A 23,318-nucleotide genomic window follows, 5' to 3' on the forward strand; every position below is an offset into this window, starting at 1 on the left:
CAGACGTTCTGATTCCTAGTTACGTGCTCCTTGTACTATACAGTGTTGTCATCTTTAGCTCACTTTATTGTGAGTGACTCTGGCCATTGTATCAATCTGTAAAAGAGCATCGATATAAACAATTTTAACATTTATAACAATAATAACAGCAATAGCAACTTTGACAACAGCTCTATGCTGGAAACAGTATGGAAGTTCCTCAAAAAGTTAAAAATAGAACTGACAATGAACCACCAATCCCACTTCTGGGTACATATGCAGAAGAATTGAAATCAAGATCTCAAAGAGATAGCTGCATTCCCACATTCATTGCAACATTATTCACAATAGCCAAGGTAGAAAACAACCCAAATTTCCATCAACAGACAAATGGATGAAGAAACTGTGGTATATACATACATCAAATTAAAAATGAATATTATTCAGCTTTAAAATAGAAAACAAAATCCTGCCATTTGCAGCAACATGGGTGGACTGGGAGAAATTATGCTAAGTGAAATGTCAGTCCCAGAAGGGCAGATACATGATTCTGCATATATGAGGTATCTAAAATAGTCAAGCTTTTGGAAACTGAGAATAGAATGGTGGTTCCAAGGGGAGAGGGGGAGGGGGAAATGGCGAGTTGTTCAACGGGCATAAAATGACAGTTATACAAGATGAATAGGTTCTAGAGGTCTGCTGTACAACAAGTACCTATAATTAACAGTACTGTATCGTGCACCTAAATCGTGTTTAGAAGTCATCTCATGCTAAGAATTCTTACCATTAAAAAATAATAATAAAAGCAAGAGGACAAGAGAGTCTTTTGAAGGTGATAGATAGGTTTATTACCTTTATTGTGGTGATGGTATCATAATGTATACATATGTCCAAACTCATTAAAATATATACATTAAATATGTGCAATTTTTGGCATATTAAGTATATACCTTGATATAGCTGAAAAAAATCCATGATAAGAAAATAAAACTTTATCTATTTTAAAATTTAATCTTTATAATAATTTTTTATTCATATACACATTTTATTGTTGAGAAATCTTAGGCAAAGAAAGAGGGCTAGTAAGTTTTTCAAGGTCATTCAGCTAATAAGTGGTGCAGCAAAAACTCAAGTCTAATTCTGCCTGAATTGAAAACCTATACTCTTAACTCTTAAACTATAGGTAATATGATGTTGACCATAAACAATGACTATGTGGTTGTGTGAGTATGTAAAGGGATAGTAAAATAATGCAGGGATGGAAAGAGATATCTATTGAATAATAAAAATTGAGGATTAACTTTGCAACTAGAGGAAATGAGTAACTTTAGAAGAGATTAAGTCAAAACTTCCCTACCAATTTATTTTTGAAATACTGTTTAATATTTCCATTAGCCCAACTCAGGAAACACATCTCAGATAACAGCTTTGAGAAATACATACACAAAACAGCTTTTGATTACACGCTGGTTTCCTTCTATCCCATCTCCAATGAATGAACGCATGCATGCATGCATCCATCCATCCATCAATGGAGTGTTTCAAGTGAGAAAATAATCTGCAACTGTTAGTTATCTTTATGTCTATTAAATGCCTAATTTTATAAATTATTTTTGAAATCAGTTTGTCATTTGATTCTCAAAAGAATACTCTAAGGTAGAAATGCAGGTATTATTACCTAATAACTGTATATGAGAAAGTGAGATTAAAAGAGCTCTCAGAACATTTAAAACTTGTCTGGCCTCACAGCAAAAAAGCAGGAACATTTGAAACCTAGAATTCAGGGTAAAGTACTGACTGACTCTGAAAAGCCAAAATTTCTGGTTTTGCTTATCACTGCATCCTCCACTTACCTAGACTAGAAGAGGGTCACGGGTTTAATTCTGTTGCTAAAGGTCTGGTACAGAAGGCACTGAATTTAGAATCAGAAGGCTTGGGTAAAGATATCTTGAAAGTGGAATTTAATTTTTTTTTTAATCCCACTGTGTAAAACTCAGATTTATCTGTAGGTAATACTATAGTAAAACAGATTCAATGCAATCTAAAGAAGAACTTTTATTAACAAGCAAAACTGTTGGAGTGGATTCCATTCCTTGGTGAATTTCTTATTCCAAAAGTATCCCTGCTTTATTTACAGGACCACTTAGTTGGATATACAGCGTTAGATGGACCGTTTGACTAGACATTATGATCTCTTTTAATATTGGGATGTTATATATATCTTTAAATATTTTCTTATACTTAATCTAGAATTTCTCAGTGTTATTAGTGAGATTCCACAGCAACATTCTAGAATAAATTCCAAAAGTTTTAAAATTTAAGCTAAAATATAATATTTCAAAAGTTAACAGGATTTTCAGGTTGACCTAGGTACTACTCTATATAGAGTATTAAAGCTTCACTACTGATATCATAGAGAGAAAGATATGAAAAACTACCCTACTGTATATGGTTAGAAGGGATATTCTGATAAGTAGCTTGGGGGGTGCCAGATGAGGCCTCATAGGGGAAACACGTAATGGTTGGTCTTTTAACTGCCTTCTAATTGTTACTTCAAGTTATTATTCAAGCTATTAGTAGGCTTTTGTTTTACTCAAAACTGAATTAATGATACTGACAGAGTCTAAACTCAAAATATGTAAATTGAAATTTGGCAAAATTATAAGAAGAAATTTGCATATCTACTTTATAGTGAGATATTTTAATTAACTTATGTTAAAAATTGATAGATTCTGCATGAGAAACACCACTCGATTTAAAGTCAAATGAATGGAACAGAATATAGGGCATTCAGAAAAATTTCCATTTATAGTCAAAATATTGCATGTAAGAGAATGGTATGTCGGTCAAGGTTTGACCAGAGAAACAGAATCAGTGGAGATATATACTAAGAGATTTATTGCAAGCAGTTGACTTAATTGACTATGATGGCTGGCTGGGCAATTCCAAAATCCACAGGGCAGGCCATCAGGAAAGATAGCTGGAACTCCCGAGGTGAGGCTGCTGTCTGCAGGTGAAATTTCTTCTTCAGGGAAACCTCAGTCTGCTCTTCAGTTCCTTCACCTGACTGAATCCGGCCCACCCAGATTATCTAGGATAATATCCCTTATGTAAAAGCAACTGAATATGGACTTTAGTCGTATCTACAAAATACCTTCCCAGCAACACTGAGTGTTTGATTGAATAACTGGGTACTTTACCTTAGCTAAGTTGACACATAAAACTGACCACCACAGAAAGTATTTCAAATCAGTCACTGGAGGTGGTACTGACATAATTGTCCGTCCATTTCAAAGAAAAATGAAGTTAAATTTCCCCTTACTATAAAAGAGTATATTTTTGATGGACTTAAACTATTTGAGGTGAGACCACTATGAAAGTCATGAGCTGTAATGATTGCAATAATTTGGTAAACATTTCTTCCTAGAGTTCTCTCCCTGTGAGATTTTGTTTTTTGGGTTTTTTTAAAGATTTAATTCTATTTATTTTTGGCTGTGTTGGGTCTTCATTGCTGCACGCAGCCTTTCTCTAGCTGTGGCGAGCAGGGGCTGCTCTTCGTTGCGTTGTGCAGGCTTCTTCTTGAGGTGGCTTCTCTTGTTGCAGAGCATGGGCTCTAGGTGCACAGGCTTCAGTAGTTGTGGCAGATGGGCCCAGTAGTTGTCTCTCGTGGGCTCTAGAGCGCAGGCTCAGTAGTTGTGGCGCACAGGCTTAGCTGCTTCGTGGCATATGGGATCTTCCCGGACCAGGGCTCAAACCTGTGTCCGGTGTATTGGCAGGCGGATTCTTAACCACTGCGCCACCAGGGAAGTCCCTCCCTGTGAGTTTTTAATTTCCCGGAAGAGCCTCTGTAATCCCTCTGCCTCAGGAATCAACAACAGCACCTATGAAGGGTGAAAAATATTAACAAGTATCAGATCAGTGCCATGTTAACTAAGGGACAAGTCAAAGTGAGCACAAGCCTACTTAAGGCACCACAAAGGCTTTATGTTCAAAAGCATCCGTTCACCACCTTGCTGATGGTGTTGGATATTGTATTGTAGTCTGATATTTCCTTTGTGCTAAGACTTGCTTTAGTGGATCTTTCAACAGTTGTTTTATGTTTGTGCCTTCCCAGTGTCAGGCACTGTAGTGGCTCTGTGGATATACAATTAAAACACTGATGATAACAAGACAACAGCAGCAAAACTATTCTCAGTCCATGCCTTCCGGTCTATTTTATAAAATTAGAAGCCTCTTAAGAGGACAGCATTTTGTGTGGGTGAGTTTATCAAACTGTCTCTAACAGTACTAGTGTTTCGCCAAAAGCCTACTTTCGGTTTTAAGTTTCGTTGGATTCCCTGGCAAAATAACCACTCGTCTCACACAAATAAACAGCTTCAATCAAATCTTTAATAGAAGGTGATTTAATTTAATTTCAATATACAATCATTAGAAGGAATTATATCAATTTCAATATACAATTATTGGAAGGAAAGGAGTAAGAATATTAACAAAGTATATAATAAAACATACATCACCGAATTGGGCCGACACCTACTTCCAGATGCAAGCAGCAGCAGCTGGAAAGTCCTGAGTATCAGCAATCTGGAGCCCCAACTGGGGAAGGGTCCCAGGCAGTGCGGCCACCCCATGGGTGAGACTTCAAGTTGCAGTTCTGGGGGTTCCCGCTTATAATCCCAGGACGCAAACTCATATCATCAGTTTGCATGCAAAAATGCAGCTCTGGATTCACTTTAACAATGATGTTGTTTTCACCATGGGGGTGGTCACAGGATTTTTCAGACCCCAGGGGACTGGCCAGGTCCCCAGGGCTCAAGAAATTCCAAGACCCACTCCCTCTCTTATCGTAAATGCTGTTTGATTTGCTAGCAGCAATTGTTAGGTAAGTAAGCAGGCGCGCAGTCCAGGTCGGGTCACAGGTTGGTCAGAGGCCAACTTCTGTCTCTGAAACCTGCGCAAGACTATTTTACCAGCTTCCCCAACAACTAGTTATTGAAGACAACTGCCCTTCGACATTAACAAGTCCATTCTAACCATCATGTAAAACACCATCTCCTATTAATAGTAAGTTAGAATTCTTCTCAGTACCAAGATTTACTCATCTTCCTATGCAAAAATATACAAGTGCATAAGTTTGTACTTGATAGAAGCATCATTTCTCTAATAGCTTTATTTATGACTTTTCCTTGGCTCCAAATGTTCATGGCATTTCAAATTAATGGAAAAACAGAGAAGTGTTATTTTATTTTTTATCAGTGTTGTTCAACTCATTGAGGTTTAAGAACTTGTCAGTTTAAACTGAGTCCTCAGTGTCTCAAAAAAGTCATATGGTCTTTTGACAAGCATCATGTGTTTTACAATAATTTTTCATGTTAATGAGCAACATTGAGATTCAGTTAAAAGGAAAATTGTTTACATTAAAAACTTACACGTATCACACTCATGATACACAGGGCCTCTCTTGTCTACCTATACTCTCTGTGTACTGGAAAATCAGCTCTAAGGTCATCACTGTGTCCTATAACGTATGTCCAAATTATCATAGAGATAGACTTTCTTCATGCTCTAGTATGGAAGCTAATGCAAAACGAACCATGTCTTGTGATGTTTTCGAGAGACAAAGACCTATTTTTTTCTGCTGAAGTACAGTGGCTTTGGAGTTTTCTTTCTTGGCCCAAAGGGAACATAATCACTGACCTTGAATGAATGATGGAGCATAAATTTTTAGATTGACTCTTCTTGATTTATAGGCAGGCCTCTTCTGAACTGTGAGGAAAAATGATCCTTGCTATTTTTGATTATTTCTTCATCGTTCATATTTTATATTCTGCCTCTGCCCTGAGGCTATTTTCAGGGTTACATTTTTGTAAACTGGAAAAAATAAATGAGGATATATGAAAAATAATTTGATTTCTTGCGGTAATCTTCCAGCCCTTTTGGCTAAAATAATAATTACCACAACAATCACAAACAATGTAAAGCATGTCTACTATTGTTAAAATTTTGCTAAAACTTTTAAAACCCACCAGAAATACTTGTTTTCAGTAAGTTTTTTCTTTTTTTTTTCTTCTGGGGAAAATTCTTTCACAGGACTGGAGAAAGGGAGTCAGTACAGTTTTCAAGTGTCAGCCATGACAGTCAATGGCACTGGACCACCTTCCAACTGGTACACAGCAGAGACTCCAGAGAATGACCTCGATGGTAAGACCTTTCCCCAATCACTGTCACTCTGATTTCTGTCCTCTTCGTTACTTCAGCTTCAAAGGATACCTTAAAAAAATTGATAAACTTCAACATTGGGGATATTTATTCTAATGATAATCACTGCCATGTGATAGCACATTAATTCAAAGAAAATTTGTAGAAACTTTGCTAAACATCAGGCATTGTGTTTAGCTCTGAGAATATAATAATAAGTAAGAAAGACATGGTTTTTTTTCCTTGTGGAGCTTAGAAAGACAAACATTCTAAGTGAAGTCATAGGAAATTACCATTGTTATAATACAAACCTGGTTGAATATTGGCCATATCCTATGGTTCAACATAGGATGTATGGCTAAATAGAAAGATAAGAAGATAGATAGATAGGCAAAGAGATAGACGTAGAGAAGATTTACATCTAAATGAAACCTGAAGGATGAACAAGAATTAGCTATGCAAAAACATACATTAGAAATTGAGGAGGAGAAGTAGAGGGCAAGGTAAATGCATGTTTGAAGTCAAGATAGATCATGGTGCTGCTAGGGACCCGAAATAAAAACCATCATGGCTGAAACACAGAGATGGCATGCAGTTACTTTTGCAAGACAGGCATGTTCTAAATCTGGCAAGACCAAATTAAGGATTTTGAACTTTGTCCTAAGAATCTCATTAAAGCCATAACCCACTTTATCCTAAGCAACTCATGAAATAATTTTTTAAGATACTGACAATTAGGTTTGCATTTTGAAGAGACTAGTCTGGCTAAAGCGCAAAAAGTATTTTAGAAGTAGACAGACATGGGCCAACTCAGTTAGGACAACCCTAAAGTAAACCTAAAGTAAAGTAACTTGAGGCTTAGAAAATGATATTTAACTTCTCTTAGATAAGGTAAATCGAGACATGGAGCTACACAAATTCACACTTTGCAAAACATACACCCTTCATTAATAGGTCAGGGAACTTGAATTCATGTAGTCATTTATTCAACATGTAATTTTTCTTGAAAAATTTTATATACCAGACATTATTTTAGGTATTAGGGACAAAGCAATAAACAAAGTCCCTACTCTCAAAGGGTATACATTTTATTGAGGTAGAGATAGATAGTGATAAATTATCAGAAGAAAATAAAGTGTGGTAGAAGGAATAACAAATAGTTAGGGAGTACTCTTTTATATAGGGGGTTGAGAAGATTTCTCAGATTAGGCAAAATATGAGCACAGACTTTGAGAAAGTGAGGGAGACAGCCATGCAAATAGGTCAGACAAGAGCCCTTGGTTCAGAAGGAATAGCAAGAAGAGACATCCAGAGATTGAAGCCCAGTTGGTGGTTGAAGTATGACAAGGAGGCCAGGATAGCTGGGCCTAAAGTCATGAGGACATGATCTGTCTTATTTAAACAATAAAAGGATGGTTAGGATATTCTGTAGGAATACTTCATTTTTCTATTTTACTTGAGAAATAACTTTTAAAGTTTATATACTTGTGTTTTATACTCTCATCTATACATGTGGAATATATATTGTTATGCTTACTTTTAAAGAACAGTAACTTAAGCTAAGAAAAGTAAACCAACTTGATTCAGTCACTCTGCTGGTAACTGTGGAGCTGACACTTAAGACCGGGTTGGGTGAGTCAATGCCCAGTACAGGTTATCAAAGCAAAGTCCCCCGAATCCTTTAGAACTGACCCAATGACAATAAAAACACAGTGATTCAAGGCAAAAGATTCTAAGAAATGAGGTCATATCATTTACCCAAACTTAAGGGACTATATCTCTTACTGGAAGGAGTGAAAATAAATGGGGTGGAGGTGCTGAAGTTCCTATAAAATATCCAGGATGAATGGGATGCTCCACTTGACTTACATGTTCTTTCTCCTCACTCTGAATGTCTCACATTGTAAGTAGAACCAAAATGTAAAATCACAGCTCCTGGGATGGCACAAAACTTCCACTTAACTGCATTCTTTTCATATCTATGTGATCTAAGTAGAATCCGTTTCATACATCCATTCTAATCAAGAACCTCTATGCCGAGCTCATGAATAGTGTCTTAATAAATGCCGCTTCACTGGATGTTTGAACTATACCATGTTTTTAGCTTAATAATATCTCTCTTCTGCATGCAACATCCCTCCTGACTTTTTTCCTTATTTGAGTATTGATTAAGCAGTTTTGATGTGCCAAGTAAACAGGGAGTACAGATGTGAAAAATGAACAGCTCTCTTGAGGCACTAACAGATAATGGCTGCACTGATTGAACAGGCATCATGAAAACAAATAGTACTTAAACTAGAAACTTCAGGGAAAGGGGACTGATGGCTAGGATTACAGGGAAGGGTGTGTAGGACAGCATAGTAGACATTTTTCAAAGTGAATACCTTAAGAAAAACCATTTCTACCACTATTAGTTCAGAATTCATCCTCCCTCATCCAAATGGTACTCCTTTAGCAGCTGGTTAACACATTTCAGCACATTTCAAATACTGCCTCTTCTCTCATTCTTCCACTTCTTCATTTGGATTATAATTGTTTACACAGTTCTTGTCCTTGATCATAAGATGCACATTAGCAATCTGACAAAAGGTAAATGAAAAATTAATAGAAGAAACCTAGTACAGTTCACACTTCTTGCACATAATGCTGTTATAGTTTATGATTTAAGATAGTATACATTTAAAACATACTGGAAACTAATAGCCATTTCAGGGTATTTAACTATAGGAGTGTGGGACAGATGTGTTTCACTTGCTTTGTAAAGCACTGATTTTACTCACTGTACTAAATTAATAGTACCAGACATGTTTGGTCCTAAGGCTTTCTCAATTTCTGGACCCATGATCTCTTTTCACTGAGCAACTCCCTGACACTGATTTCAATTCGTCTTCCTTCCTCCTGTTTTTTTTCTTTTGACTACATCATTCAAATAGTAGAAAGTATAACCCTTGATACGAATTAATATTCGGATGAATGGACAAGCTCAGAAGTGGTCACTAGTAGCGCCAAGAGAATACTCAGTCTAATGGCTTGCTCTCTTTCTATATGGAAATATAGAAATAATATAGAATATAGAATCTATAGAATAAATACATATATATATATATATATATATATATTTAAGCTATGGAAGTCTTCTTTAAATATTCATCTCATTTTAACTTATTCAAGTAAATGTTTAAATTATAAAATGAGATTTAGATGACTTCTACCAGAGCTTTCATGGCTAAGCATTCCAAAGTCAGATTCCCATATAGAATGGCTTTGATTTCCTTTAAGTTTTTAGATAAGGAGGAAGCAATTCTTTTGAAAACCACTTGAAATGGGAGGCATTCTTTGCTGTAGCCAGAGAAATCTACATTGGATGGGAAACCCAGTGTTGGCCCTTCTAGGTGCATAGTGTTGCATAACTTTCTCCCTTTGCCTTTAAGTCACCCAATGAACTCAGAAGGTGTGATCTACTCATTAAGGTGGTAACTTTGAGCCTTGCAAGTCAGCTAAACAGAAGCAGCAGTTTGTACAGATAGCTGAAAGCAAAGAAAGCAATTCCCTCTCCTTCTGTGACTTCTGTAGTTTCTCTTGCATTCTCTGTTTGACTTGAGCAGTGTGAAGATCTACAGTAACTTGGAGAAATACTCCAATTCCTTATGGATTACCCTTTTAATTAGGATGTTTTGTTAAAGTAATTATAGAGCCAAACCTTACTGTTTGTTCAGGGTTCCCTGAAAGCATGTTTGCTATTACTAACAGCTGGGAAGTTTTAAAATATTTATTTTGTGCCTCAAAATTTCAGCTTAAAAAAACAAAATAATTAGAATTCCCAAAAGTTCTTATGTAAATGTCTTGCATAAGGATATGAAGAAAATTATGATGAAGTTTGGCAAGGCATCCTCCAGGAAATTGAGGTTGGACGTCCATTTGTGCTGCTTTAAAAAAAAAAAATTAAAGTGAACAGGTAGAAATTGTTATACAAATCAATAATGATATAATTTAAAATTAAACCTCTACCCTAAAATGGAGGAGCTTGGCTAGCAAAAATCAACAATGCAGAGACCCTGAAAATACAAAAGTGATGTAAGCAAAAACTGTGAATCTAAGAACAGGTTCTAATTTCCTGACCCCAGGAAATAGATAATTAGCCCTATTAGCCAGTTCAGTAGTGGTCAAGTGGAATTACTGAAAAGTCATTTCATTTGAGAAGTGAACCACAAAAAAACTTCTGCCTTTTGGAATCTGCATGATAAGTGTTACTCTCTGGGCATATGGCTTTGAGAAGGAACACATTAAAGTTTATTTTAAGAATAATGGTAAAATCTAAGATGATGACTCCTCCCAGAAAGAAGAAATATTGCGTATTAAAGATGTCATATTCATTCAAAAAATAGACTCTGACAAGTGGGAAATCTCTAGGCAGAAAAAGGAGAAATGAGAAAAATAAGTTTTTGACTAACTGAAAGAAATTGAAGAATAGAAAAAGAAAGGAAGAAGGAGAGAAAGAAGGAAGGAAGAAAGGAGAAAAGAATACATGGAAGAGTTGTGGTAGGCTGAATAATGGCCCCCCAAAATGTCCACATCCTAATCCCTGGGATCTGTGAGTGAGAGACTTTGCAGATGTGATTAAATTAAGGTTTGTGAGATAGGCAATTATCCTGGATTATCTAGGTGGACCCAATGTATTCAAAAGTGTTCTTAGAAGAGAGAGGTAGGAAGCTCAGAATGACAGGAGGTGTGACAGCAGAAGCAGATTGGAGTGTCATGGGGCATGAGCCAAGGAAGTTCGAAAAAAGCAAGAAAACACATGGTCCCTTAAAGCCTCAAGAAAGAGGTAGGCCCTACTCATACCTTGATTTTAGCTCACTGAAACAGATATTGGAGTTCTGACCTCCAGAAATGTAACATAATAAATTTATGCTGTTTTAAGCCACTAAGCTTGTGGTAATTTAATACACCAAGTATAGTAGCAATAGGAAACTAATACAACTGCCAGAAGAAAAAAAAATTTTGTTTGTGTCATTTCAATCATTGACAAAGATTAAGTATAATTATACCAAAATAAAATTTGTATAAAATAAGATAAACCAGTTTGTGTTTTCTTTTTTTTTTTTTTTTTTTTTTTTCTTTTTGCGGTATGCGGGCCTCTCACTGTTGTGGCCTCTCCCGTTGCGGAGCACAGGCTCCGGATGCGCAGGCCCAGCGGCCATGGCTCACGGGCCCAGCCGCTCCGCGGCATATGGGATCCTCCCAGACCGGGGCACGAACCCGTATCCCCTGCATCGGCAGGCGGACTCTCAACCACTGCGCCACCAGGGAGGCCCTGTGTTTTCTTTTGGTTTCATGTTAACATCATTTGAGGCCAAAAGGTATGAAAAAAATGAACAGTAAACTTGAAATAGAAAGTAGGACAAGAAAACGGAAAAATAATATTACGGAAATGAGATGCTCAAAAATCTGGAACTCCACAGAGTCTGAACATTTAGCAAAAGTTTTGTTTGAGCAAGAATCAGAGATAAACAGCATGTTCTACGATGACAGACTTACCTAATAGATATCTAAAAACATAAGCTAAAGCCCTAAATTGTCTATGATTTGATAGAAGATAAACACCATGTCAAATTGTATATCCAGTCAAGATGTGCTTTTGTAAAAACATTTAAAAATATGTATTTTCTAAATCTCTAGAGAAATAAAAATAAATAAAACTTTACATACCAAAATAAAGAAATTAGAAAGGAAAAAATCAAAAATATTTCTAGGGGCTTCCTTGGTGGTGCAGTGGTTGAGAGTCTGCCTGCTGATGCAGGGGACACGAGTTCGTGCCCCGGTCCAGGAAGATCCCACATGCCACGGAGCGGCTGGGCCCATGAGCCATGGCCGCTGAGCCGGCACATCCGGAGCCTATGCTCCACAACAGGAGAGGCCACAACAGTGAGAGGCCCGCGTACCGCAAAAAAAAAAAAAAAAAAAAAAAGTTGTATACTTTTCAGACAAATGAAAAATATTAAACATGAAAATTGGGCAAAGAATTATCAGGCTAACAAACTGACAGGATTCCAGGGAGGTGATGAAAATACATGCATACACAATTTCATACATACATACGTGAAATTGGTGAATAATTTTATATTGATAACTAGCAATATTCAAGTCATGAAACTTCAAATCTGAAATGTGCAACACTTAAAAATCAAAGTACGTAAACAAGATGTTTTCCAAAAAAAAAAAATTCAAAAGGCCAATCCAGATTTGAGAATTTATTTAAATGCTTAGAACAAAATAAAAACTTTGAACATGAAAAATATATAGTCACTGAAATGAAATGTCACTGAATGTGTTAAATAATACTTTAAACATAACTGAAGACAAAATTAACACACAGTGATAGAAAAAAAAGAGAAAATTTTAGAGACATAAAACATGGAATGAGAAAATTTAGCATGCATCAGTCATAATCTCAAAAGAAAATAAAGAATGGAGGAGGAATAATTTTTGCAGAGATAAGAAGTGAGAATTTTTCAGAATTGATGAAATACATGGATTATCAGACTCAGGAATAATGCTTTAGCTTTGATACATTGATAAAAAAGATACAAAGATAAAGACAAAAAGAAGAGCTTGAAATGCTCCAGAGAGAGATTACTTATTCAGGAACTACAAGTATATTGATGAAGTATTCCCAGTAGTAACAAACCAGAAAACAATGAAATATCTGCAAGGTGCTGATAAAAAAATTACCATCATCTCCAAATTGTATATCCAACTAAATAATCATTCAAGGAAAGGAGAGACATAAGCACCTTTCACGTAAGAAAACAGAATTTATCACCACCATCTTTTTTGTAAAGGGTGTACTTTCTAAAGAAAGATAGAAAGAAAATCACCAGAAGGATGATTAGAGAAAGTGATAAGCAAAATAATGTAATATATCACTATATGTGAACAAATTATGAGTTTATAAGACAAAAAGTATAGTATTTTGTAGAGTTTTTAAAAAGTTGACAAAAATGAGGTGGTAAAGGAGAGGAGATCATGAATATTAAACAGTTTTGAGATTTTTCTTTAACGTTGTTCTTGTGAAAAGTAAAGATATAATTAACTCTAGATTCCAAGTTATATGTGATCTCAAAGTTGAAAATATTACAAGTAGAAGGACATAGAGTGTATAATTTCTTACTCAGTGGAGAAGAAAAAAATAATGGTGTGAGGGGGGGTCTTTAGCCCATTCAAACAAAATCATAAAGAAGAAAACTAATAATTTGTTATGGGTAAGTAGGAAAAACACAAGAGAAGAAAAGGACCTACAAAAACAAACCCAAAACAATTAAGAAAATGGTCATAGGAACATACATATCGATAATTACCTTAAACGTGAATGGATTAAATGCTCCAACCAAAAGACACAGGCTTGCTGAATGGACACATAAACAAGACCCATATATATGCTGTCTACAAGAGACCCACTTCAGACCTAGGGACACATACAGACTGAAAGTGAGGGGATGGAAAAAGATATTCCATGCAAATTGAAATCAAAAGCAAGCTGGAGTAGCAATATTCATATCAGATAAAATAGACTTTAAAATAAAGAATGTTACAAGAGACAAGGAAGGACACTACGTGATGATCAAGGGATCAAAGAAGAAGATCTAACAATTATAAATATATATGCACCCAACATAGGAGCACCTCAATATATAAGGCAACTGCTAACAGCTGTAAAAGAGGAAATCAACAGTAACACAATAATAGTGGGGGACTTTAACACCTCACTTACACCAATGGACAGGTCATACAAAATGAAAATAAATACAGAAACAGAAACTTTAAATGACACAATTGACCAGATAGATTTGATTGATATTTATAGGACATTCCACCCAATAACAGCAGATTACACTTTCTTCTCAAGGGTGCATGAAACATTCTCCAGGATAGATCCCATCTTGGATCACAAATCAAGCCTCAGTAAATTTAAGAAAGTTGAAATCATATCAATCATCTTTTCTGACCATGACACTATGAGATTAGAAATGAATTACAGGGAAAAAAATGTAAAGAACACAAACACATGGAGGCTAAACAATGTGATCCTAAATAACCAAGAGATCACTGAAGAAATCAAAGAGGAAATCAAAAAATACCTAGAGACAAATGACAATGAAAACATGACCATCCAGAACCTATGGGATACAGCAAAAGCAGTTCTAAGAGGGGAGTGTATAGCTATACAAGCCTACCTCCAAAAACAATCAAAATCTCAAATAAACAATCTAACCTTACACCTAAAGGAACTAGAGAAAGAAGAACAAACAGAACCCAAAGTTAGAAGAAGGAAAGAAATCATAAAGATCGGAGCAGAAATAAATGAAATAGAAACAAAGAAAACAATAGCAAAGATCAATAAAACTAAAAGCTGGTTCTTTGAGAAGATAAACAAAATTGATAAATCATTAGACTCATGAAGAAAAAGAGGGAGAGGACTCAAATCAATAAAATTAGAAATGAAAAAGGAGAAGTTACCACAGACACCACAGAAATAAAAAGCATCCTAAGAGACTACTAGAAACAACTCTATGCCAATAAAATGGACAACCTGGAAGAAATGGATAAATTCTTAGAAAGGTATAACCTTCCAAGACTGAACCAGGAAGAAATAGAAAATATGAACAGACCAATCACAAGTAATGCAATTGAAACTGTGATTAAAAATCTTCCAATAAACAAAAGTCCAGGACCAGATGGCTTCACAGGTGAATTCTATCAAACATTTAGAGATGAGCTAACACCCATCCCCATCCTTCTCAAACTCTTCCAAAAAACTTCAGAGGAAGGAACACTTCCAACCTCATTCTATGAGGCGACTATCACCCTCATACCAAAACCAGAGTTAGATACTACAAAAAAAGAAAATTACCGACCAATATCACTGATGAATATTACTGCAAAAATCCTCAACAAAATACTAGCAAACAGAATCCAACAACACATTAAAAGGATCATACACCATGATCGAGTGGGATTTATCACAGGGATACAAGGATTCTTCAATATATGCAAATCAATCAATGTGATACACCATATTAACAAATTGAAGAATAAAAACCAATGATCATCTCAATAGATGCAGAAAAAGCTTTTTACAAAATTCGACACACTTTTGTGATAAAAACTCTCCAGAAATTGGGCATAGAGGGAACCTACCTCAACATAATAAAGACCATATATGACAAACCCACAGCAAACATCATTCTCAATGGTGAAAACTGAAAGCATTTCCTCTAAGATCAGGAACAAGACAAGGATGTCCACTCTCACCACTGTTATTCAACATAGTTTTGGAAGTCCTAGCCATGACAGTCAGAGAAGAAAAAGAAATAAAAGGAATACAAATTAGAAAAGAAGTAAAACTCACTGTTTGCAGATGACATGATACTATACATAGAGAATCCTAAAAATGCCACCAGAAGGCTACTAGAGGTAATCAATGAATTTGGTAAAGTTGCAGGATACAGAATTAATGCACAGAAATCTCTTGCATTCCTACACACTAATGATGAAAAATCTGAAAGAGAAATTAAAGAAACACTCACATTTACCATTGCAACAAAAAGAATAAAATACCTAGGAATAAACCTACCTAGGGAGACAAAAGACCTGTATGCAGAAAACCATAAGACACTGATGAAAGAAATTAAAGATAATACCAACAGATGGAGAGATATACTATGTTCTTGGATTGGAAGAATCAATATTGTGGAAATGACTATACTACCCAAAGCAATCTACAGATTCAGTGCAATCCGTATCAAATTGCCAATGGCAGTTTTTACAGAACTCGAAAAAAAATCTTAAAATTTGTATGGAGACACAAAAGACCCTGAATAGCCAAAGCAGTCTTGAGAGACAAAAGCGGAGCTGGAGGAATCAGACTCCCTGACTTCAGACTATACTACAAAGCTACAGTAATCAAGACTAATGGTACTGGCACAAAAACAGAAACATTGATTCATGGAAAAAGATAGAAAACCCAGAAATAAACCCACGCACCTATGGTCAACTAATCTATGACAAAGGAGGCAAGGATATACAGTGGAGAAAAGATAGTCTCTTCAATAAGTGGTGCTGGGAAAACTGGACAGCTACATGTAAAAGAATGAAATTAGAACACTCCCTAACACCATACACAAAAATAAACTCAAAATAGATTAGAGAGCTAAATGTAAGACCGGACACTCTAAAACTCTTAGAGGAAAACATAGGAAGAACACTCTTTGACATAAATCACAGCAAGATCTTTTTTGATCCACTTCCAGAGTAATGAAAATAAAAACAAAAATAAACAAATGGGACCTCATGAAACTTCAAAGCTTTTGCACAGCAAAGGAAACCATAAACAAGTTGAAAAGACAACCCTCGGAATGGGAGAATATTTGCAAACAAATCAACAGATAAAGGATTAATCTCCAAAATATATAAAGAACTAGTGCAGCTCAATATTAAAGAAACAAACAACCCAGTCCAGAAATGGGCAGAAGACTTAAATAGACATTTCTCCAAAGAAGACGTACAGATGACCAAGAAGCACATGAAAAGCTGCTCAACATCACTAATTATTAGAGAAATGCAAATCAAAACTACAATGAGGTATCACCTCATACCAGTTAGAATGGGCCTCATCAGAAAATCTACAAACAACAAATGCTGGAGAGGGTGTGGAGAAAATGGAACCCTCTTGCACTGTTGGGGGAATGTAAATTGATACACCCACTATGGAGAACAGTATGGAGGTTCCTTAAAAACCTAAAAATAGAATTACCATATGACCCAACAATCCCACTACTGGACATATACCCAGAGAAAACCATAATTCAAAAAGTCACATGCACCCCAATGTTCATTGCAGCACTATTTACAATAGCCAGGTCATGGAAGCAACCTAAATTCCGATCGACACACGAATGGATAAAGAAGATGTGGCACATATATACAATGGAATATTACTCAGCCATAAAAATGAATGAAATTGGGTCATTTGTTGAGATGTGGATGGATCTAGAGACTGTCATACAGAGTGAAGTAAGTCAGAAAGAGAAAAACAAATATCATATATTAACGCATGTATGTGGAAACTAAAAAATATGGTACAGATGAACCGGTTTGCAGGGCAGCAGTTGAGACAGAGATGTAGAGAAGAAACGTATGGACACCATGGGCAGAAAGCCATGGGGGGGTGGGAATGGTGGTGTGATGAATTGGGCGATTGGGATTCACATGTATACACTGATGTGTATAAAATTGATGACTAATAAGAACCTGCTGTATAAAAAAAATAAAATTAAAATTAAAAAAATTAGAACTGCCCTACTTCCATCATAACCAATTTTAAAAAAAGGAAGGAATATAGAAGATTTACTTGGACATAACTGAAATATTCACACAATTAGAATATCATATTTTTTTCCTATGCATCCAAAGAACATTTAGTATTTGCCTATAAAGAAATGGATATTAACGTTCTTGGATCATACTAAACACATTCATTGATCACCATGTAATTAAACTAATAGTTAATAATAATATAATACCCAATATATATTTGCAAATGTAAAACATACTTCTAAATAATTCTTTGGTCCAAAAGAAATTATGTTACATCTCTAATGTAACTTTTTACACCTAAAATCTAGGCAACATGGTTTACTTGTATACCCTTTAGATTAAAAATATTAGGTACAGTTTTATAAAATTTATTTTTAAATTTTAACAAATACAGAAATTATTTTCATTTGACTATTTTTTTTTGATAAAAACATGCTTTAAAAATGCATCTAAGAGCGGCATGGACATATATACACTACCAAACGTAAGGTAGATAGCTAGTGGGAAGCAGCCACATAGCACAGGGAGATCAGCTCAGTGCTTTGCGACCGCCTGGAGGGGTGGGATAGGGAGGGTGGGAAGGAGACGCAAAAGGGAGGGGATATGGGAACATATGTATATGTATAACTGATTAATTTTGTTATAAAGCAAAAAAAAATGCATCTAAGTAGATGTACCTATTTGAGGGTAAAGGGTGGGGGAGGGGGTTATACACCATTGAGCTTGCAAATGTGATCATCTGGAGCTATAAAGATGATAGTATGAGATTTTATGCACAGTGGAATGTAGGTGGCATGTTGTGAAAAAGGATTTCTTTCACATGGGCTTTTGATAGGAAATCCATGATATTTTGCATTGCTGATTGACAAATAGGCTCATGGGATAAGGTTAAGCCAGTGGTACAGCAGCGAAGTCATCATGAAATTGAAGAATCCAGCCCCTTATTCTCATTCAAGTGCAATTCACCTTACGTATAAGAAATTTTGCCAGCAAAGCCAAAACTGGTTTTTGAAAGGAATTTAAAATCTGCTTTAGTTCTTGGGCGAGTGGTTGTTCAAAATCTTAGAGCTCCACTATACAAAGGATGGTACAGATTATTTAGACTTCGATAAATGTTCAAGGAAATTCTAAATCCTTTCCTTGGCCGTAACAAACTTTTTAATGCTCTCATGAAATGTTTGATTCCCTATGACTTGATTGACTTTTTCTAAGTGTAATGTAATGGATAAAATTGTGGACTCTGAAGTCTTAGTAACTATGTTTGAATCCCGCTCCACTCACTATACAATCTTGGGCAAGTAACTAAACTTCCCTGAGTTTTCTCATCTACAAATAGGGTAACAGTATCAATATCAACACATTTTTTGTGAAAATTAACTATGATAATGGTAGTAAAATACTCAGTAGCATGTCTGATATATATCAAACACTCAACAAATGCTTATTGGTATTGTTTGTTTTGATAAATTAGATCTCAAACCTTGACAGCAATATGAAATACTAATATCATTGTCTTATGAAGCTTCTTCTTGTTCATGATCATAAAGCCTTGTCTGCATTAAGAGATTAGATGTATTCCCTTCTGATACAAAAGCAAGACATACATTCATCACATCTTAAAAGCCACCATCTAATTAAGGAATAATTTAAAGGGTGTTGTCATATAATTTTATCAATAGATGCAGGAGGGCATTTTGTAAATTTAGACGATTATTACCAATCTTTTAAAAACTCATGTTAATATAGGAATATAAAGAAACTTTCAAAATATTATTGTAAGAAACATTATTGGGGCTTCCCTGGTGGCGCAGTGGTTGAGAGTCCGCCTGCCGATGCAGGGGACATGGGTTTGTGCCCCGGTCTGGGAAGATCCCACATTGCCGCGGAGTGGCTGGGCCTGTGAGCCATGGCCACTGAGCCTGTGCGTCCGGAGCCTGCGCTCTGCAACAGGAGAGGCCACAACAGTGAGAGGCCCGCGTACCACAAAAAAAAAAAAAAAAAAAAAAAAAAAAGCAAACAGAAGTGACAGCCAAGCAGATAGCTGAGTGAGGCTTTTGCATAGAGGGCAGAAACATTTGCTATTATTTGAGAAATAAATAAAATAATAAAGTTGATATTTCCATCAGCAGATTATTTAATAAATAGTGTTGAGACTATTGCCAGTACTTTTGGTAGAACATAAAGTTTTCCTTCTCTTACATCAAACTAGTTGACAGTGATTCTGATGATGGAAATGAAGCAAAAGAGGGTGAAGTTATCATTTATATAATTCAAAGACAGATTGGCCATGGGTGGTTTTAAAGATTTTGTTGTTTTTTTCTTTTGGTATTTTCAAGTATAACAAAGATGGAGAGCTCAAAAACACATCCTTTTAAACAATTGGAGGTTGTGAGCTGATCTTTCAAGGCATCATTTCTGTTATAACTCAGTGTGTTATTCACATTGGGACAGTACCGGCATCCACCAGTAATCCAAGCCAGCAGGCTTCCTGAGAGACTGGGGGAGGGAATGATTTCAAAGGGAAGCAGCATGAGGAAATTTTGAGGTGGGGGTGGTACTTTTCTGTACCATGGCGGGAATGCTAGATACATGAACTGAGTACCACTGAGTGAATTTGCTGTGTGTAAATTTTAAAACTATATTAAAAAGTTAAATCTGAGAAAATGGTAGGAGTAGAACTGTAAAAAATAAAATAGAATAACACAGTAGAATTAAATGATGAATAAAAGTGATTGCCCCCTGCAATAAACAAACAACATTCAAAGTTTATAGAGGTGAGTGGCTTAAGGAAGATGATGTCCTTTACTGAGAACAGGCCCTGCCAATAGAAATGAACACATTAGTATGTACCAGACCTGTCTAGAAAGACAGAGTGTGGGTATGTCAATTGCCTTCTGTAAATCTCTGTAAAGAAATATAAGCTATTAAGGACTGGAGCAAAACCCTAACAAAATGAACCATAAAATGCAGCATACTAAATAAAGAATAAACATGTATTTGTCAAAAGTACCAACTGCCTGACACTACTTGGCAGTGCCATATCCACAGCAGACGGTACACAGCAGCAATCATTTTCGTTAGCAGGAGCCAGAGGAGATCAATCTTGCTGGTGACTAGGAGAAAATGACATTAATAACTATATTTTCATCTTGTTTCAGCATCAAAGTTAAAAAATGTTATTCCATTTTTTTTTCTTAAAAATGTTACAGAGAAAGTTATATAAAATTGTGGTCATTTTATATTTAATGAGTCATGCATAATGTATTGAACCTTATAGGAAATATAGACTTTGTTCCTGTATTTTTGAGTGCTTTGTGCCTGGAACTATTCTAATTACTGGAGTTATAGAGAATTTGTGGAGAGAGATGAGACAAAGAATAATGAAATAATCACATGAAATAGGTAGCACAATAAGTGACCATAAATCCTATGGGGAAAATCATGAGGGGAGATTATTAAGAGAGTTAGAGATTAGGGAAAGATTGCAATTTTAACTATGGTAGCCAGAGAAGTCTGAAATTGGAAATTAAATAACTAAACCTGAAGAATGAAGAAGGTCAGGGAGGAAGGTATCTCTGAGGCGGAGCTTCCCAGGCAGAGGCTACAGCAAGTGCAAATACCCTGAGGCCAGAGCATGCCTGTCATATTCGAGGAAAAGCAAGTGTCCACTGTGGATGGCTGGGGTGAGGTGAGCAAGGGGGGAAGTGGTAAGAAATGAGGACAGAGGGCTAAGGGGGCAAAGGGTAGATCACACGTGACCTTGTAGGCATTGTAAAGAACCTGGCCTTCCAATGTGATATGGGAAGACTTTAGGGAGTTTTGGGTGATCTTATTTGCTTGACAGCATCTTATTTGTCTTTTATTTGTTTGCACACATGCTCACATTGTGTCTGTATCTACACAAATTTATTTTAAATACCTTCTATATGCTGGTGGCTTCCACATCTATAAATCTGTCCATGGTCTTTCTCCAAAACCTCTATACCCTCCTAGTTCCCTGATATCTATACATGTGACTAACAGGCATCTCAAATTGACCATGACCAAAAAATTTGTCTGCTTTTCCTCAGCTCAGTACATCATCCACCAGTTGCCCAAAAGCCAAAGGTCTGTGAGTTATCATTGATCCTCCTCTTTACCATGCCAGTTACACAGCTCTGTTGACTCTACCTCTCAGAAGTCCCAAATACGTACACTGCATCTCCACAGTGGCCACGCAGACAAGTGCAAACATGTTCTTATGGTCTCCAAATTTTTTTAACTTTTAAAAAAATTGTTTTAAAATACATATTACGCAAAATTTACCATTTTAACCATTTTTAAGTGTACCGTCCAGTAGCATTAAGTACAGTCACACTGTTTAGTAACCATCACTACTACCCTTCTCCAAAACTCTTAATTTTGCAAAACTGAAACGCTATACCCATTAAATGGTAACTCCTTACTCCTCCCTCTTCCCTCCTCCCAGCAGCCATCATTCTACTTTGTCTTTATTCACTTGACTGCTTTAAGTATCTCATATAAATGGAATCATATAATTTTTTCCTACTGTGACTAACTTATTTCACTTTGCATAATGTCCTAAAGGTTCTTGTAGCATGTGTCAGAATTTCCTTCCTTTTGAAAGATGAAAATTATTCCATTATATGTATAGAACACAGTTTGTTTATCATGATGGACACTTGAGTTGCTTCTACCTTTTGAGTATCTGGAACAGTACTGCTATGAACACAGGTATATAAATATGTTTGAATACCTGCTTTCAATTGTTTCAAGAATATACCCACAAGTGGAATTGCTAGATCATATGGCAATTCTATTTTTAATTTTTTGAAGAACCACCACATTATTTTCCATAGCAGCTGCACCATTTTACATTCCCACTGGGTGACTCCCTTTTTTATCTTCTTCATTTTCCATCTATGGTCAAGCACAATGACCTTCTTTGGTTTCTTCAAGTACTAAGTTCATTCTTACTCTAGAGGTTTTGCTGTAGTTATTCCTTCTGCCTATAAAGCTTTCCGCCCTGAGGTTTACTTGACTGGCTCTTTCTGATCATTCACCTTAGACTCTTCCAGGGATACCTTCCTTGATGTGTCACGTATGTGGTTCAGTTTTATCCTATATCCTAGCTTACCAAGATCTCATGATTTCCTTGCTTGTTTATTCTTAATTTTTTTGGTCTTATCTCCCTCAAAACTCTATTCCCAGTACCTAGAACTATGACTGATGCATAGAAGATGCACAGTAATTGTTGAAATGTCACTGAGATTAGTCTGGTAACTTTCCCGGTGTGCTATATGTGAACATTACTCGTTAGTGAAACTCTGTATCATCACTCAGAGAATAATAAATCTTCTTTAGGAACAAATTAAACTAAGACAGAATTCATAATTCCATAGTCTAATCAGGAATGGCAGTTAACCTAGTTATCTTGACTCTGGTAGAAATTTGCAGCCTTGTTAATTTGGATATTTCAGGCAACATATGTTCTTTGTTTTCAAGTTATTTCAATAATTACCTTACTACTTCTCTGTGCTTTATATATGCAGTCATTATCCTAGAGGTACTTATAAAATCTGTCATGTACTTCTAAACAGCAAACTTCAGTTTTGGCCTTCAAACAAAGGGTACTTAACATCATTTACCTTGCATAGTGGATTTTCTAAATCAATGTTTTATAGTTCATTCCAGTAGTAACCACTTTCATAATCTGTAAGGTCAGCTGTATTAGACAAAACTCACGCAGGTAGCGTAAAAGGAAA

The 23,318-nt window shown here is 35.9% G+C and overlaps 1 protein-coding gene across 1 annotated transcript in view; it reads left to right on the forward strand.

The window, feature by feature from the left end:
* DCC (DCC netrin 1 receptor) overlaps positions 1-23,318 on the forward strand; it is a gene marked incomplete at its 5' end in the record, with an annotated part of 1,195,962 nt that overhangs the window by 957,959 nt on the left and 214,685 nt on the right. Inside the window, one exon of the mRNA XM_082640204.1 lies at positions 6,070-6,180. Within this exon, the coding sequence (XP_082496330.1) occupies positions 6,070-6,180 (111 nt within the window). The remainder of the gene's footprint in view (positions 1-6,069; positions 6,181-23,318) is intronic.

Source organism: Mesoplodon mirus (assembly GCF_964341445.2).
Source record: "Mesoplodon mirus genome assembly, chromosome: 13".
In the NCBI taxonomy this organism is placed as follows: Eukaryota; Metazoa; Chordata; class Mammalia; order Artiodactyla; family Ziphiidae; genus Mesoplodon; species Mesoplodon mirus.